The 19,502-nt window shown below is 36.0% G+C and overlaps 1 protein-coding gene across 5 annotated transcripts in view; it reads right to left on the bottom strand.

The window, feature by feature from the left end:
* The window catches only part of bcl11ba (BCL11 transcription factor B a), a 65,461-nt gene extending 46,509 nt beyond the window's left edge, over window positions 1–18,952 (bottom strand). For 2 of the 5 annotated variants that reach the window (NM_001328406.1, NM_001328407.1), the window contains exon 1: window positions 16,130–17,307. In NM_001328406.1, coding sequence (NP_001315335.1) covers window positions 16,130–16,187 — 58 coding nt within the window. In that variant the 5' untranslated portion in view covers window positions 16,188–17,307. Of the gene's footprint in view, window positions 1–16,129; window positions 17,308–18,730 lie in introns of those variants that run through there. The other 3 variants (XM_073926839.1, XM_009292961.5, XM_073926840.1) reach the window with 2 other exon arrangements.
* Window positions 18,953–19,502: the final 550 nt, after the last annotated feature.

The raw sequence follows: 19,502 nt of genomic DNA, 5'->3' as shown, positions 1-19,502 counted from the left end.
TACAACAGCAGGAATAACACTGTTTTGCTGGTCACTGCAGTAAACAAAGCAGCGTGATGTTAAATCTTGCAGGATTTTTTTATTTTATGGACTTCACAGCATCCTGATATTCAAAGATTAAATTCAGGCAAACTTTAGCATACTGATATCAAATTGAATACCATGCAAAATAGCATTCAGGACTTTTTAATACTTTTTAAGTGCCTTAAATTTCTCTAAATTCCAAAACTCTATCCTGGAGAGCCGGTGTCCTCCATAGTTTTACTTCCTCCAACACACCTGCCTGGAGGTTTCTAGTATGCCTAGAAAGAGATTGATTAGATGGTTCAGGTGTGTTTAATTGGGGTTGGAACTAAAATATGCAAGACACCAGCCCTTCAGGACAGAGTTTGGACATCCCTGCTATAAGCCATGTGCAGAAATTGAAGAAAATGGAAGATGTCCTATATCACAGAATATCAGAACCTGATCAATGAAAAGTCACTTGTGAGATTATTTTGGGGTGAATATGGGGACGGGAAAAAAATAATATGAAAACATTTATGTTAAAAATAAAATGAAATGTACTTATTGGGTTGATTTTTATTTTTTATTTTAAATGTAATGTAAAAAAACAATAATATCAAAGCATTTTTTTTACAATTTTTACACTTTTTGGGTTAAATTTCGGGGTTTCCAACTGGATTTTTCCAAACCAAATTAAAAAGCTTCCCAAATTCACATGCAGATGTGTAAATGCAAAAGTTTGGTATCATTTTAAAGAAAACCCTTTGAATTTTCATAAACACTGTTGAAAGTGATTAAATAAGTGTATATGTTGTCAGTGTTTTAATAAACCCTTTAAAAGGGTAAAATTTGTGTAGACTCAAATTTGAAAGTGTCCCTTTAGGTTCAGTGTGGTCTAGGTTGATGTTATTAATTTTGGTGGTTCCTGCACATGTCAGTAATAATACGAAAAAAATGTCTCCATCATAATCTATACAAAAGTTATTCTATTGCAACTGATCATAACAGAACCACTTATGGGGCTATTGGGCCAGTACAGACCTTTAAAATGACAGAACGGGTAAATGACATCATGGACTCTGTACTGGGTCCCATAGTTTATGAGGGTAACCCAGAAATACACTAGACACTTTATGTTAATTAAAGTTACACAAAGTGAACTCATCTATCCATGCATTTTACCTTAAGAAATGCATCTGCCTTCTAATAAGTCATGAAGAAAACCCCCTGACTTGAGCACATCACTGCTGCAAATTGAAATAAAGCACAAATGGTGCGGAACTCGAGACATAATCACACATATTCTGAGAGTTCAGGGTCAGGTCATTTAGCATTTTGTTATTTGGCAGCTTGTTAAAATAAAGGGAAATGAATGTTGGGGCCCGTTTAAGCATTCACCTATGTCCCATGACAGTCCCACTATACTCTCGAGTGCCGAAAATAAAGGCAGACTTTAATTTAATCATCCAGGACGGCCACACACGAGGCACCTCACTCTCATTCGGCGTGTTCTGTCCTGTAAGCAGCCAAACTTTTGATAAACATCCATATGTGAGGCCGGGACCCAACAGCAAGGCACTGTTATTAATATACAATACAGCACTTGTGAGGTTGAGAATGAGACCCGGCAGACTTGAAACAAAGTCTGAAGGGAGAGGAGAGGAGAAGAAGAAAAAAAAAAGCACGGAGGAAGGAGGGAGGGCTCGGTTTTTTTGGCTTTGAGAGATATTTGCACAGCCATGAGAGCAAGAGGCCCTGCAGATCTACTGGTTGATTCTGTCACCTAGATAAACAGCGGCTCAAACCACAAACTTCTGGATGGACTCGCTCCCTCTGCATCCATTTTGAAATTTCAGCCTCACCTTTCAGCCACAATCGGCCCCTTTGTAGCCTAACGCCGAGTTTTATCAAAGACAGTAGAGGCCCTTGACAAAGACCCCTCGGGACCCCCTGACAGACAGCTCTGTTGATGTTACATTTGACAGCTTATCCTTGCGCCATACTAATCATAAGATCTAGACAAACACCTCTCTGACTGCCACTTTACACTCTTCAGCTTCCTGTCACTGCTTTCATGCTCTCTCTACTCAACACGCTGCATGATTTGGAGAAAAAAAGAAGAAAAACACTAGCATAGCAACACTTAGAGCCACACAGCGAGCAGGTGCGGATTTCTGAAGTGCACATGAATCTGGGAGGAGGACGAAGGGAGAAATTCGGGAAATCGACAGGCCTGAAGGACAAAAGCGGGATGTTTTTAAACGAAATTTTAATTTAGTTTGCTATTTAGTTTTTGATTGTCATCTTTTTATCGTCATACTTCAAGACAATCTCACACCAATTCAAAAGTTTTTGATTTAGTAAGAAATTTAAATAATTTCTTTCGTACATCCACCAGTGACAGATAGAATTAGGGGACAGTGTTAAAGGTAATGCATTACATGCAACGCGAGTTATATAATAATATTACTTTTCTAAGTAACGACTAAAGTAATGAATTTAAAAAAAATAAGTAATAATATTTGAGTTACTTATTTGAGATTTTAGATCAATCAATTCGCTTTTAAAAATGTATTTGATGAATTAAAATAGTGTGGTCACTGCTCTAGCAAACTCACTTAGAGAATGAACTCCCTTTGAGAACCAAGAAGGCAGAGCTTTACATTTCTGTGATGGAAGGTATTCTCATTATTTCTAACACATGGTAGAAAAGGAGATTGTCTCTGTGGTCAGTGATTTACCTGAACTAATAATAAAAAAATACTAAAGTAGCAAACATATCGCTTTAAACATTCATTAATCTGTATTTATGGCATGTAAAGCATCAGTAAATTCTCAGAAAGTAACATTATTCTATTTTATTTTATTAAAGATAAATGAGTGTGTATGTTATACAGGTGTCGTTAAACGAAGAGCTCCTCTATTTAAAAAGAAAAATACCCTGCAAGTTCTGAAAGAGATCAAGCCTCAGGCAGGTACTATATGAAAAGGTTAACCTATGTAATGTGTCGCATGGAAATTGTGAATGTACACTACTGGTCAAAGGTTTGGGGTCAGTAGGATTTTTAAATGTTTTAAAATAAGCTTCTCCTGCTCACCAAGACTGCATTTATTTAATCAAAAAATACAGTACAAATTATACAATTGTGAAATGTTATTGCACTATAAAATAATGTTCAAAAGTAGTTTATAAAATAATTTAATTATTTATTCCAGTGTTTTTAAAGATGATTTTTCAGCTTCATTATTACAGTCTTCAGAGTCACATGATCCTTCAGATATCACTCTAATATTAATTATTATTATTGTTATTATTCTGAAAGAGATCAAGCCTCAGGCAGGTTTGAAAGAGTAACTCAAAAGTAACCTAACACATTACTTCCCATAAAAAGTATATAATGCAACTAGTTATTTTTGGGGGAAGTAACTCAATAATGTAATACATTACTTTCAAAAGTAACTTTCCCCAACACTGTTAGGGGATAAGCCTCCTTTTCAAAAAATAAATATATTCATGACAGAAAAAAAATATGTGAATAAATCAGTATTAGAATTCAAAATGTAATATTATATGTTAAAGTAATATTCAGTTTGACTGAAATGCACTATGCATTTGCAGATGCCATCTTTAACTGCTTTATTTCTTCTTCAAGATCCTTTAAAATACAAAGTTATCTGATCTGATACATTTTGATATAAAATAAAGATAAAATGTAAGTATATACTGGTGTTTTAAACCCTCTAAAGTGGCACAAATATCCTGATTTATTATTATTATTTTTTACTACATTTCACATGATTAGCAATGGCCTTCAAGCTTTCATTCTTGCATCTCTTCAGAAAGAGTGTTTAAAATGTAAGTGTATAAAATATAAGATAAAATTCTGGCCACTTAATACCCAACCTGATTTTCTCGTTGATCATTTTCACCAGTTTTGCACTAATTCAATGCATTTACAAATGCGGATTCAAATTCATCTCATAATTTGCCATCTCACTCATGTATTTTTAATGACCATCTTACACAAATTTGAAGCCGAAAAAGTGAGATGTTGTTAAAAGAAATTCTAATGCAATTCATTAGGCTGCTTTACTTTTCAAATTCAGCCCATACACTTTTCAGCCTAAGAACAGCGAGTGAAAAGCAGGCGGCTGCTGAGACAAAGATGGAGAACAGGCCTCTCCGCTCACACACACACAACACAGGTAGCCCTGTTTACATCTCCCAGAGGAACCGCCTAACCACTAATTTTCGATGATAAATTACGAGCAGCCTGCACATCCATCTGCAATTTGTCCACAGTCCAAATTATGAATGCGGACAGATTTGTAATGTCAAGCTCACGAAGCAGCTTTGAAAACGAAACCACTAACCCCCTCTTATCTCCATTTCAGAAGATACCGTCTGCATTAGATGTGCATCCTGTTAAACAACAGCATCTGAAGACTTTGCAATTATAAGAAGGACGGATTTGAGTTATATAAAGCATTTACGCACTCAGATTTTGCAGCATAATGAAGGAAATAACTAAAGATGACTAAGGTAATTCAACCCTACCCCCCCACCCCGCTTCAGACATATAGAAGAAAAGCTCAGAGCCCCTCAGGGCAATATCAGGCCATCTGTGCATTAGATTAGCCTGCATGTAAATAAAGAGAAAGGCCTGTATAGAGACTCATCAACCTATGTAATGTGCTGCATTGAAATTGTGAATGTACACTATCGGGCAAAACTTTGGAGTCAGTAGGATTTTTAAATGTTTTAGGATAAGCTTATCCTGCTCACCAAGGATGCATTTATTTCAGCAAAAATACAGTACAAATTGTACAATTGTGAAAATGTTATTGCACTATAAAATAATGTTCAAAAGTAGTTTATAAAATAATTTAATTATTTATTCCAGTGATTTTAATAATGGATTTTCAGCTTCATTACTCCAGTCCTAAAAGTGAAATGATCCTTCAGAAATCACTCTAATGTTAATTATTATTCTTAATGGTAATAGTAATAATAAAAGCAATAATGATTTTATTTGAAACTATATACAATAGGCAGTTATTAAAATTTTAATAAATATTTTACAATTATTTTACGTTTAATAAATGCTGCCTTGATGAACAGAATAATTTTCTTTAAAAAAAAATCATGGAAAAAAATAAAACTGTCTCTAAACTTTTGACCAGTAGTCTATGCATTTTAGTGACTTAGTGCTAATTAATTATATTTTTTGTCAATAAAAATTTCTTAAAGATTCAATTTGCAAATATTATTAAAAATATTGCACTCATATAATATAGAAAAATATTTCATTATTTTCTTATGAAACACTGACATATTGATTTTTTTTTTTATTCTCGGCAATTAATAGTAAATTTCTCAATTACAAACAAAATGACAAGTGAAAATGTTGAATTAAACAAAACTCTTGAGTACAAAAACTAAAATAGTATTGTGTGTGTGTGTGTGTGTGTGTGTGTGTGTGTGTGTGTGTGTGTGTGTGTGTGTGTGTGTGACAAAAAAAAACATTAAACAGTAATTTCAGCTAAATCTGATTTCGCATGGTCTCATTGATTTTTTTCTTTTAATTAATTACAAATGAATTCATATGTTCATATAAAATTAGGTGAGCCCATTCTCTATAGCAAAGATACCCAAACTTGGCCCATGGAAATATTTGATTTGCCCGACCATCTCATCTGAAAAGAGAGGGAGAGTTATGAGGATGGTTTAGAGACTGTAATTTAGAATTTAATGTAACATTTTTGTTTGTTTGTTTGTTTGTTTGGTATAGCTAGCTACAAAAAAAAAAAAAAAAACTAACTGAAATGAAAAGTTTTAATGAAATGTCAGATTTAAAAAAAAAAAAGTTAATGTAAGTACTGTCGCCCAGTGAGCAAATGTGGGCAAAGCCAGATTCTGCTTGACTAGCGTATTCAGCATTGGACTCCACTGTGTTATAAATTGTTAATGTTTATATTTTTAAAACTACGCTGCATAAGTTAATACAACTTAAGGTAATGTTATCTGTTTATTTTTTAAAGATTATTAAATAAATTAGGAAATTAACTATATGGCAACTTTAACTTTTAGCTCATGGCTCGCAATGATATTTGAATTTTGACCCTTCATACGAAAATGTTTGAGCACCCCTGCTCTATAGCATGATCTACAAGTAACAAATAAACTGTATAAAATCATTAAGCGTTTCAATGACAAATGTTTACATGTTCAGTATTTATATATGATCCAATATTTGCACAACATCCGCAGTGTACTGTTCAGCGTTACTGTCTCGTGTCCTGTCTTGTCTGTCCAGTCTTATTTGCACTAAATGTTGCACAAACCACATTTTGCGCTCTTATTCTTATTTTAGTTTACCATATTTCATTTCATTCTCTAAATTTTTATGATAGTGCACAGTCCTGTGTTATGTTGTCAATTTATGTTGATGTAGCAGCTTATTTCTGGAGGAACAGTTTCGTTTCACTGTATACTGCACTGTATATTGTTGAAAGGACAATAAAGCCAACTTGACTTGACTTGATCTTGTGCTCTAATTTATTGAAATTTAAGTTTAAAGAATGTTTCACTTTACTTTAAAAGTTCACATAATAATTGTGTTTGATTTAAATAATAAAGTAAAAAACTGGTCGAAAAAAAGAGTTGTTTTTTTTTTTATAACTGGCGGTCTAACAACAAAAACTGTGTTACATGTATCTCTAACTGTATTTGCACCTGTGAGCACACGCACAAAAAAGCATATGCACTGGGACCAATAAATGAAGATAGCTTGCAGGCATGTTCATGAGCAATATGCGTGCATGTGTGTTTGTGTGTCACGCATTTGTGCATCCTGGGAAGCTGCACCAGCAATGGCACACACACAAACATAATGCAGGAAGACACAATTTTTACCATTTACACAATCAAAAAAGACAGCATAAACCACAGTGCATATTTCTGACGTTTGTAACAGACACACGTAAACAGCTATGATTGGCCAAACTGACAATAAACTGTAAAGTAACGTTATAAGCTGTTATAAGACTGCGTAACAGGAGGTGAGATTGCAGCCTCTCAGTACTGTGGGAGAGAATTTGAGGTGCGCAAGTGAAAAGCGTTAGTTTAATGTGTCATAGGTCTAGCACAGACCTGAATCAAAGTGACAGCTGGAGAAAAAAAGCTAGAGTGGTAAAGAACGAGCGCAGCTGAAATGTTCTCTCTCCCTCTGTCCCCTTCTTTTGCTCTGTCTGTACGAACCACAGGAAACACGCTGCTTGCAAGCAACGCCGCTAGTACGCACTTCAAAAGAAGGGACCCCCGTACACACAAACACACATACACACACCAGGTGTTGTAATCATGTAAACATACGGCACAGTCTTGGACTCGCCTATAGAATATGAACTGATGAAAAACACTTCAAGAGACCATTTATTCACCCTCATGTCATTCAAAACAACTAACATGGTGATTATATGGAAAAGAGCAGCTCTAACATTTTTCTAAATATCTCTATTTTCATTCCATAGAAAATCAAACAAAAGTAGGTTTGCAAAGACAAACTGTTAAATTAATGACAGAATGTAATTTTTCTTTTCTATTTCTTTTCTAGGCCTGATGTATGTATGTGTATATATATATATATATATATATATATATATAAATAAATAAATAAATAAATAAATAAATATATATATATATATATATATATATATATATATATATATATATATATATATATATATATATATATATATATTTATATATATAATTTCAGTGAATATTGACTGCTAAATTTTAGTTAAATGCAAAATGTGAACAACTAACATGGTGATTATATGGAAAAGAGCAGCTCTAACATTTTTCGAAATAACTCTATTTTCATTACACAGAAAATCAAACAAAAGTAGGTTTGCAAAGACAAACTGTTAATTTAATGACATAATTAATTTTTTCTTTTCTATTTCAGGCTTTTCTTTATAGCTCTGTATAAGATTGAAGTATACAACAGGTGTAACCATGTAAACATACGGCACAGTCTTGGACTTGCCTATACAATATAAACCGATGTAAAACACTTTAACAGGCCATTTATTCTCCCTCATGTCATTCAAAACCTATATACAGTATATATACAGGATATACACACACACACAGTATATAAATGTGTGTGTGTGTGTGTGTGTTTTCAGTAAATGTTGACTGCTATATTTTACTTCAATGCAAAACGTGCAATATATGGAAAAGAGCAGCTCTAACATTTTTCTAAATATCTCTATTGTCATTACACAGAAAAATGTAAACAAAGGTAGGTTTGCAAAGACAAACTGTTAAATTAATGACAGAATGTAATTTTTCTTTTCTTTTTCAGGCTTTTTTTATAGCTCTGGATAGTATGAGATTGAAGTCCGTAGGCCTGATGTAGCGGTGTACGTTTCCTGCTTTAGGCAAACAGGTGAGAGTCTGCAATTCCTCACAGTCACACACACACACTCACACTCTCATCCACCAGCGATAACAATGCTGTCACCAAGGTAACATTACAGCTCATGATTTTCTCTGATCCCTCAACAAATACTCCATATAATTCTATCAGGGCCACTGAAATGTCAAATGTTATTTGTCTTTATCAAGCACTCTCTGGCAGCCGGAGAGAAAGACAGTGAGGGACAGTGGAAGTAAGAGGACCAGAAAAAATATTTATAGGCGGCTATAAAAGGAAGATATGAAATGAGATCTCAACTTGAGATTAAATTCACCATAACCAGGTACTATTTTACAAATATTTCATTTCTGAAATTAAAACAGTACAAAATATAAGACATTTTTGTCATGCATAATTATCCTGTGATTAGATTTTTTTTAAAAGGCTGATATAAATTCAAATGTTAATATTAGATACACAGACGCCACCTCTTATTTAACTTATATATAATTTCTAAAGAAAAAAATGTGCAATAAGCATGAAAGATTTTTTCATGGACATACATCCTGCGATTAGTAAATATGCTAATGTTAAAAATAAGCCTAATTTGCCTAAGAAAGCATGTATATCACTCGATGCGTACTAATGGGATTTCTGTAAAAAAAACATAAACCTAAAAAAAGACATGGTTTCCAAAAATGAACGCATTGCAAAACGCGTCTTAACAGTTTCGGATTTATCCTTTTCCATTCTGGGTTTACGCACCATTGTTCAGAGGCCTTCTGACTCATACTTACAGAGTCTTTTTTGTTTGTGAGGAACCAAATTGCTGTTGACAGGTATTTGGCTGATCGCAGTACAGTCTGGCTTTCCCTCCAAAACACACAAAGGTCTGCGTGTTACGTAACAGCGCTTTAGCAACTGCGTTAGCGTACCTTTCATCCTCGGACTGTCACCCCACCATTAACACTCGCCACTATTTGGCTTGAACAGTTGAGATTGTCTGTAGAAATAGAACAATGAAAAGTCAAGTTTTGGAGGTTTTTTTTTAAAGGCATTGCAACTGTTAGGGGCTAATTAGACAACACACACCATTTAACGAATTTCATATTGTTTTTTACTGGGTCCATAAATTTTCCTATTTAAATCTTGAAAGACTTTATAATGCTGTCCAGATATAAAGATTTACCCCACGCCAATTAAAGCCATTCACAGAACTGTACATGCGGAGGGCTGAGCGTGCTGAAAATGAAAGCCAGGGAAAAGGCCTAATCAAACGATAAAAGCTCCGCTTTACTGTTTGTGTGTTATTTTCCTATGTTTCCCATCAGCCCGGGCTGCACAAGAGCAGAAGCAGTGGGTGGGGGCTCCGCTATTTGTGCTGTTACGTACACAGACCTGACCACACCAGCCCACAAACTCCAATTCAGAAATACCCGCCTGAGCCTCCTGCTACCCAAGCACATTACAGAGATGCAGGCAAGCCGAGGAGGACGGGCTGGATTTGGGTTGAGCCTTCCACTCAGGCAGCACACAAACAAACAAACAAACAAACAGGTTGGTGAAGAGGTAGCAAGTCATTGCACATTCACTACGCATGCAAAAGGCCTGTGTAACACATGCACATGTACATAAAAGAATCTATCAGGAATTAATTAGCCTGTCATTAATCTGCAACCTACAGTCGAGCGCACCAATGCTCAACCGCAACCCTCCGCCTCGTGCTAGGCCTCTAGTTTTTCCTGTTTTCTCTCGCTTCAAAACTTCTCTACGACCTGTTTGTTTTGCTAAATTTGTGTGTTGTATTACTTAAAACATTCTTTCTGAGGAGACGCAAGACTGTGAGCCTCAAGGCCAACGCTAATCTGGTGAGATAGAGCAAAAAAATAAAAATAAATCTGGATATTTGTGCCACTGTGCAAATGCAGCGGTTTTAAAACACCCGTAAATGCATGCGTGGTGGCGTTGTGCATGTGTGAGCGCAAAGCGCGGTGCATGTGCAAATGAAGCTGTTAACAAGAAGAGAGCAGGGATCATCGAGGCACACTGCGGCGGCGGTGGAATTTTAAAAGTGTGAACCTCGGCCGCTGCAGTCCATTGTTTAATTAAAAAAGGGGGGAAAAAGAAAATGAGTCGTCTTGCAGGTAAAAAGAGATTAACATGATGATGTCCACTGGGAGCTCGTCTAAGCATCGCTAACCCTTTATCGGCAAATCTCATCAGGGAGATATTACCTAATATTTTCACAAGGAAAGAAGACGGGGGGAATTATGGGTAGCTGGAATGACTAAATATCACCTGAAGCTTAGCTTCGCTCTCATTTTTCCATGCAAAGCTTTTTGTTTCTAATGAAATGCAAAGCACATATACAGAGCTAGTAACACATTCCCACACAATATGTTTAGGAAGCAGACTGTTTTCATGCCGGTCAGAACTCTGAGCCAGCTGTGGGACGTCAAACACTCAAGCCACTAATATGAGTGTCTGCGCGTCTCATAAATCAAGCCATAGAAAACTATGCCCACTTCTGATGCCGTCCAAAGGATTCAGTCGCCTTGATGCATTTATACTGACAGACAGTATAGACTTCTGTACATTTCATCAGAGAGGGCTTTCTGGTGCTCTCTCACTCGTTGCGCAAACAAAAGGCACCTGAAACTGAAAGGAAGAGAGAATATGCAAGCGTATTAATCAAACATGCCAGGCAGACATTTTGCCTATTGTTATGGGGAGAGTGTAAGCTCTATGGAGGCTACCATTTTTTATATCACAGACTCAAATTTATTTATTTAGATGGCAAGAACAATAGGTCCTCCGTCAGAAGAGCCCGCAAGTTCCAGAGCCACTTCATCATTCACTTTTAAGCATGCTTGGCAAAATGGACGAGGTGACGTTCAACCTAAATTTGTTTGTTTTGGTGTCACGCTTGATGTCCCATCTATATTTGAAGCTACACCTATCAAATACTTATTGCACATTTAAATGAGCACAGAGAAAAGATCCAAGTCTCACTGTAAATAATTAAATAAGTGCTTGAGTGCTAAAGAGAAAGTCAAAAAAAGAAGGCAGAGAGAATGACAGAGGCTTCATGTTGTAAGACCAGCTGCTGCTGTGAGGCGTTGACAGTTTGCATCTGAGCAAGTGTGTTAATGGCAGTATCGTTTGAAACATCTATGCCGAGTCGTCGGAAGCCGCAGCCCCCTATTTCACTCGACTTACCCATTTAAGTACATTTAGGAAATATGTTTTTACACTTTTTTCAGCACTGCCTTCCACCCCCTCTGGCAGACTTAGAGCTCCCCCTAGCAGGTCACAGCCTGCACAGGCTGCACTGCAAATGCAAAGTGGCCCAGTTCAGCATCCAGAGAAATGAAATAAAAACAAAGATGTTAGACTGCCTGAAGTCTAAACAAAATCAATAATATGAGAATTCAAAAAGGAAACATATTTTTACACCAGTTTAGTTTTAAAATGCAAATTTATAATTTATTCTAAATAAAATCCTATGTTTTTCAAATGTACTTTGAATATGCAAACAAACAGTATAAAAACATAAAACAAAAAAGGGAGACTATTTATAACGGATTTCTGCGGCTGCACACTTGTCTAGTTATTAACCCTGCTTAAAAAATAATTCTTCATTTAGTTACTATAATTAAATCTGACTTTTTCTATACAAACAGGTAAGCATGTATTTAAGTTCTGACATAAATTAAATTCTCTCAGATGTGATGACATAGAGTCATGACTAAAATTTATGTTCTAAATGTAATTCAAAGCAAAGTTCGGATAAAGAGAGTTTCCTGTGCTGGCAGGTCTAATGTCAAACATGCATCTTAAGCAAGAGCTGAAAATTTATGTTACAACTTTATAATTCCGCAGCTTAACTGAAGGAAAATTACCTTCTCGCCATCATCCGATTTCCTTCATTTGAAGATGACATCTGTTAACTCGCTTTTAGGTTTATTTTAAAGCACTGCAATATAAAATACACTACATGTGTGTGTGTGTGTGTGTGTGTGTGTGTGTGTGTGTGTGTGTGTGTGTGTGCGTGCTGACATGAAAAATTGTACAGGTGTCAAAATCTCTTTTAAATTCAGCCGGTTTAGTGATGAAATGTACGTATCCTTTTTATTATCTAATTGGCCTGAAAATATAGTAACTATTGAGGGTAACGTGTAACATTCACGAGCCCTTTTTTATTCAAAATAATCTGCTATGCATTGTACCTCAACCACTATAACAGGACATGCAATTCAAACGTAAATAAATAAAAATACACTAAACACTGCAACCGGTCGCATTTCACGCTGAACTAATAAAGCAGTGGCTTTATAGAAAATGTGTTTGAGTGGCGTAATGTAGCACACAACCACAGGCTGCTAAACCATTAAAACTACTGATGTACAGCATTGCAAAGTTTGCACACCGAGAACACATAAATTAACATGTGGACGTAAACTCCACACACACACACACACACACACACACACACTCTCTCTTCTGAACACTTGAGCAGACAAAAATTGCCTCTCATTTACTCGAGGCTAATCCAGCTAAGACAGCATGGTTAACAAAAGCTAAATACCACAGAAGACATGCTGACGAGCAGACACACACACACACACACACTCACACCCTTGTTTACAGCTTCAAATATGTCCTTAAAAATTTCACTTTTCCCTGACTATATTGTTGTTGTTTTTGTTTTGTTGCTTTGTTATTTGTTGATGTTTTCTTGTATTTGTATGATCTTTGCATATTCTAATTAAATAAATAAATAAATAAATAAATAAATAAATAAATAAATAAATAAATAAATAAATAAATAAATAAATAAATAAATAAATAAAAATCCTATACAAAAAAAATAAAAAAATGTCACTTTTGAGGTCGGGACCACATTGCAATTGACCTTGACATTTAAATGCAAAATGTGCCTATTACACGGAAATATATATCAAATTTCACATACTTTTTCATGACCTGAAAGAAGCTATTTCACATATTGAAGCCCATATCAAACAGAACACGAATGAGCAAGCTGGCACAGGGTGTTTGAACACACACACACAGACACACACACACTCATGCCAGCGTGCATGAAGAGTTCATACAGTGCACACTTCGAAGAAAACACTCGTTACATCAAAATCATAGCCACAAACATCAGCATGTGATGAGAATTGAGAACTATGAGGATAGAACGCAGCCCTGAGCGCAGATGATATCTGCTAGCACCTGGCCTACATGCCCTCTGCATAAAAACCACTAAGGCATGATACGTTTGAGGAACCTCTCTGAAGTTTATATATTCATTCACCGGTGATGCAATGAACACCTTTCAATCTCTGGTGTCTAAAAAGGAGAAAGTCGACCCCCTTCCTTTCTCTCTCACTCGCTCGTGTTAAAAAAAATATACACAAAAGCTTGACGTCTAAACTGGCGTCTGCTGTACTCTGTGCATGTCTGCGTTTGTGTTCGTTTGGTGTGTGTGTGTGTGTGTATAGGTGTGTGTGTGAGAGAGAGGGAGAGAAAGCACTCAGGGAAAGTTCTTTGGTGTAACTGGAGCATTCTGAAATTTAAAGCCCAAATTAATAACCACAGCCATTGTACATGCAATGACTGATGGGACATGTGATAACTATAGCGAGAGGAATTGAAAAAGGGACGTTTTCTGCTCGAGCAGAATGATTGTTTTACATGCACATTGATCGGAGGGTTTTATGCACTGAAAAAAAAGGGGGTTTGCATGCATGCACATGCTGGTGCACGAGGAAAATATATAAAACCGACTGTCACAATTGCATACATGCAAAAAGGGACGCCATGCCCTGTGGCAAACCGTGCAATGCAAGCCAGATAATGTGAATTAAGCTTTCAATAACATCTCCATTCTAATTCGGTTATATGTCATAGTCATATTCATAAGACTCAGTCATATTTGTAAACTCGACAGCAAATTCAAACACACATTGCAGAGGCATGCTAAATGTTTACAGTGCGACCGCGTACATATGTGTACGTACAGTAACAGATTAAGCCATTAGCGAAAGAATGGTGTGTGTTAGTGTGTATATGCACAGCAAACATGGCCCTAACTCTACAACACAAAACAGATTTGGGTGGCATTACATCACTGGGCTCTGCTATGAATTATCTATGCTCTGTAGACTGTGCTTAAGGATGAATATAAAACTAAATCTGGATGGGTTTTATAGTTTTTTTGAGTTATCTGATTTTTGTTTATTGCAGGACAAATATAGACATTTTCATATTGGTTGCTGAATATGTGTGTGTATTTATATTTATTTTGTCTCCTGCAATTGTTGTAAAAGTGTCTAAAATCTAAAAGCAGGAAAAGAATGTAAGCTGTCTGTGTTTGGAACTAAAGTCATGACTTCTGTCTTACTTTACCTACACTTAGTCACAACCTTCACTCGGAGGCAAAGCCAAGTGTCAGAAACATTATTAGACCTGCTTTGTTTCTTTGTATGCTTTGTATGCTGATTTTAAAAGCTGTCGTTTTTCCACACAAAATGTAAAAAGCAATGTATAAAAAGTTGAATTGTGCAAGAAGCCAATTAAAAAAAAAAAGCTTTGTTTTTTAGTATAACAGCTTAAGTAAAAGCAAGCTTGACATTTGTATAAAATAATTTAACATCAAGATGACAAATTAATTTCACTTTAATTATTTTCTTTGTTTTGACACATTTGCATTCAGGTCTAACACTTGGAAGCAGTTATATGTCATTATTGCAATAAATTGTAACTACTTAAAAAAGAAAAGCTCATTGCAACCGTGTGTGCGCTGCGAAATCAAAACCTTTAACCGTCCATGTGCTTGGTGGTTACAGGTAGCTTCTCACCTTCAGTACAGAACTATTTCAAATGCCTTGCAAAAAGTGCAAAAGTCTAGTTTAAATCGAAGCATGAAACATTGTTACAGTGCATCATGATTTGGAAAGACAGGCCTACAAGTTCAATGTATCACTTCAACAAGGAAATGTTTTAAATGTATATTTTAAATTGCAATAAATTATTTTAATGATCAAACATATTTTAATAAACTGTCTAATTGATATATCTATATTAAACCAGAGAAAGTAAAAATATATTACATTCAGTCTAAATTAGCATAATTTATTAAATTATGCTTATTTATTAAGATAACCCACACCTCATTAAACTGTTTAGTTAACATTACAAAACTTATCAAATACTTAAATAAAAAATGCAATGTAAAGTTTCAAATCTAACCTCATGGCCTGCTAACAATTGTTAGATTAATCCAAACTATTTGCTATTAAAATCAAACAACATAACTGGGAATAATAGTCTCTAAAAATAGAGACTTAAATAAAAGATACGTTTAAAATAAAAAATAAAAAATTAAAAAGAGTTAGCGTAGTTCTTCTTTTTTTTACTTTTTAATTCTTTTAAGCAACACTAAACCTGTAAATCCGACTTTTTGCTTAAAGCAGGAATTAGAAATTCATTAAGAAATAATTTAACTAATTTAGCTAACTTGGTGCGTTTCATTTTCCTGCATTTAAATGAATTAACGCATTTTAATAAAAGCCGTTAATTAATAACACTATAAAACTCTTTAGTACAGATCGTTCCTCTCATCACAAAAAATGGTCAAACGTCCTCTTAATACACAAATAAGTAAAACATAAAGACAGACTTACGTGTTATAATTTCTCTTTGCGACAAATGCTGAGGGTTTCCCTGCTTGCGACGGGACATTGCCCTGGCATTTACACTGGCATCGCCCAGAGACCCGCACAAGGAATAGTCGGCTAGCCTCTTCGGTCCTCCGTGTCCGTGGCGTGGGCTTTTTCCCCCCTCGGCAGCAAACTTTTCCCGGGACTTCCAAAGAACTGCCACAGTTCCGAGCCGAGATAGAGATAGGGGTCCCGTGAATGTGAGAGAAGCGAAAGTGTCTTTGCGCTCCGGCTCTCCAGATGACCAGAGACGCGCAGACGCTCAGTACCTCAGCGACACACACATGCACTTAAGCGGTGTGCCGAGCGCGATCTGTCCGAGGGCGAAAATATCCTTGACGACTGACAGTTGTGCAGAAACCACTGGAAATGTCTTGGCGTGTAATGCCCGGTGCGTTTGGAAAGGTTGGACCCTCTAAAGTGTCTCTCTCTATATATCTCTCTTCGTCCTGTGCCTTGTGGATGAGTCAATTGTTTCGTTCTGAGTCCAATTAAATCTAAAAAAGAAAAACGGTCATTACTTATTAGATTGGATGAAATGAATCCAATTTCTCCTTGAGTTGGCACTTGAGCGTGCCAAGCACTGGACAGTTCTTCTTCTTCTCTCCTGGGCTCTAAGTGCATGCGATGCCCGGTTACTTTGCACTCTCTCCAACTCTTTGCACTTGCTCCCCTATTCGGCTTTGCGCACTGGAGACCAGGGACATGGACTTGCCACCTCCTTTCCAAATGAATGAAGCTTTTTTTCTTCTTCCTTTTTCTGCCTGTATGAAGATGGCGGAGTCCTGCTTCTCCGGGAGCTCTCTGTGTCTCTGTGGCGAGGGCTGCCTCCGTACAATGGGATAAAATTCAAGTTCAAGTGCGGACGTGACGTTAAGTCTACAGTGGGAAAGAAAATTGGAGACTGCAAGAGCACTGGGGGCGACTAGTGGTGGCTTTTCACAACTATCGGATCACCAGAACAGTGGTGGAGAGCGTGGACATCGCGAGCCGCTGTATTACACACACACACACATACATACACACGCACACACACACACACACATACACGCGCACAAACACACGGCACCTGATAGACCGGCGCACTGCTTGTCTGAATCTGCTTTACAAATAAAACAATGCGCTACAACGATGCAATGAATTTAAAGGGGGAAAAGCTTGCACATGGCTTTTATTTAAAAAAAAAAATGCGTATGAATGTGCATGAGATATTTTATGCATGCAAATAAATAAATAAATAACTGAATAAGAAGATTTTGAAGTTGACTTTCAGTCTTTAACTGTAAACATTAAAATCAGTAAACTCAGATTGAAAGCACGGATGGATGCACGGAAATACACTTCAGCGAGACATAAGTGTGATGTTTACCTCATAAGCAATAAATTACACGAGACAAGACAAGCGCTGATATACTCGCACATCACATTTCTTCTTTATGTGTTTTATGTCCTACAGAAATGACATTATTAAATTAAAGCGACATTTGTGGAAGGAGGAAAATCAGAAGGGAGAAAAATATTGTGATGTGTTCAGTCTACATTTCTTAATCCTTTCTAATGTACATTTTTATCACTTGAGTCAACATATTAGTGTCTTTTAAGAAAAATGAGATCAATGAATACTAGACTGTTGCGCTTGTGGAAATGCAAGACTGAATACTAAAGGAAACGAAAACAGGGAGGTGTGTTGTGCAAATACTTGCATGATTTGAGTTTACTGAGTGAAAATGCAAGCCATGTTTATTTGCTTCTGTTTTACACTCCACGTATATGAAAGCGGATCAGTTGGCTCAGAATTTATTTATTTTTTTATAGTTTCTTATTGTGATTTAGAAGCTTTAAAGCAGAAAGATGATTTACTTGAGATTCAGCGCGAGTGAAAATATAAGCCAACAGTTCTTCAGTTTTTCTTTTAGGCTCAGCTACATTTTTAATGTCTAATTCAAAATCATTTTTGTTTTTTGTTGTCAATTTTAAATCAGTTTTGGTATTGGTGTAGGTTATTAAAACAAGATATTTAGAAGGTTCTAAAGGTTTTTTTTCTATTTAAAACCTTTATTTAAAAAATACTATTGACTGACATGTTGACAAATGACACACTGTGACTATTGCTAATTAAAACCAATTCACTTTTGGGGAAACAAACTATTTTTAAATGCAGGAAATTACCTGTAATCACCCTTGTTTGAAAGTCTTAGGGTTAAACTGGCGTTCTCACCGATGTCACAGTATATAACCAGCTAGTTTGTTCAAATTGACATTCCAATTAAAAAATTATAGGTCACACTTTAGTGTTCATAAATGTGTTAACACCGAGGCAAACTAATGAACTACATGCACTAAATGTGTAATTATTTTCTAGAACTGCGTGTAATTAGGCATTCTTTTTGTTATTGCTATAGCATTTAATTATAGCTACGTGTAATACGTGAACATGTTTAGTGTAAATTGAAACCAATTAGATACATTTGAAAACATGCTGCGGAAAAGTACGTTAATGGTATGGGATTGAAAGGAAAAGGACAAGTTATTACCATTTTTAATTCGCATGGAGACTGTATCTACCTTCAACAGTTGATGTATAATAGAGGCAAGGCACTACCAAAGGCGTCCGACTTGTGCCAGTTTAGAGGCAGGTAGTTTTCAGGCGAATCGCCCAGATGAGAGCGTGTCTGCGTCGATCCATCTGCTCATGATCCATCATAGGAGGTGACGCTGGGTGGCACAGCCTCGCCAACAATGCCATATATCCTGCCACTGTCTCTGATAAAATCTCCACCCTGAACTCTGTAAATAACAATAACTTTCAGAATCATTTTTTTGAGGATAGATAGATTGATAGATAGATTGATAGATTGATAGAATGATAGATTGATAGATAGATAGATAGATAGATAGATAGATAGATAGATAGATAGATAGATAGATAGATAGATAGATAGATAGATAGATAGATAGATAGATAGATAGATAGATAGATAGATAGATAGATAGATAGAGTTGACACATATCAAGGAAATAACCAGAGTGATTTTTATTTGAGGTGTTGTCAAAAACAGAAGACATTTTCACGATTTACAAGAGTGTTTAAAGCTAGAAACATCCTCTTCCAGGAAATCAAGACTGGAGGAGGTTGTTGCTGATACGGGATGTGCTAGTGCTGGATTATTCTTCCTATAAAAAAGCATGAAATGTTCTCTGAAAGACAGTGTTGCTCACAGCTGTGAATCCTGTTTTATTGCATGAATTCATTGGACACGTCCTGTACTTTGCATTGAATTATGTCAATACATTTCTCTGTAATGACAGCTTTGGCTCAGATCACAAGTAAGAAACT

The sequence above is a fragment of the Danio rerio genome, chromosome 17 (assembly GCF_049306965.1).
Source record: "Danio rerio strain Tuebingen ecotype United States chromosome 17, GRCz12tu, whole genome shotgun sequence".
Classification (NCBI taxonomy): Eukaryota; Metazoa; Chordata; class Actinopteri; order Cypriniformes; family Danionidae; genus Danio; species Danio rerio.
The sequence above is the reverse complement of the archived record's forward strand: the minus strand, read 5'-3'. Positions and strand labels throughout refer to the sequence as shown.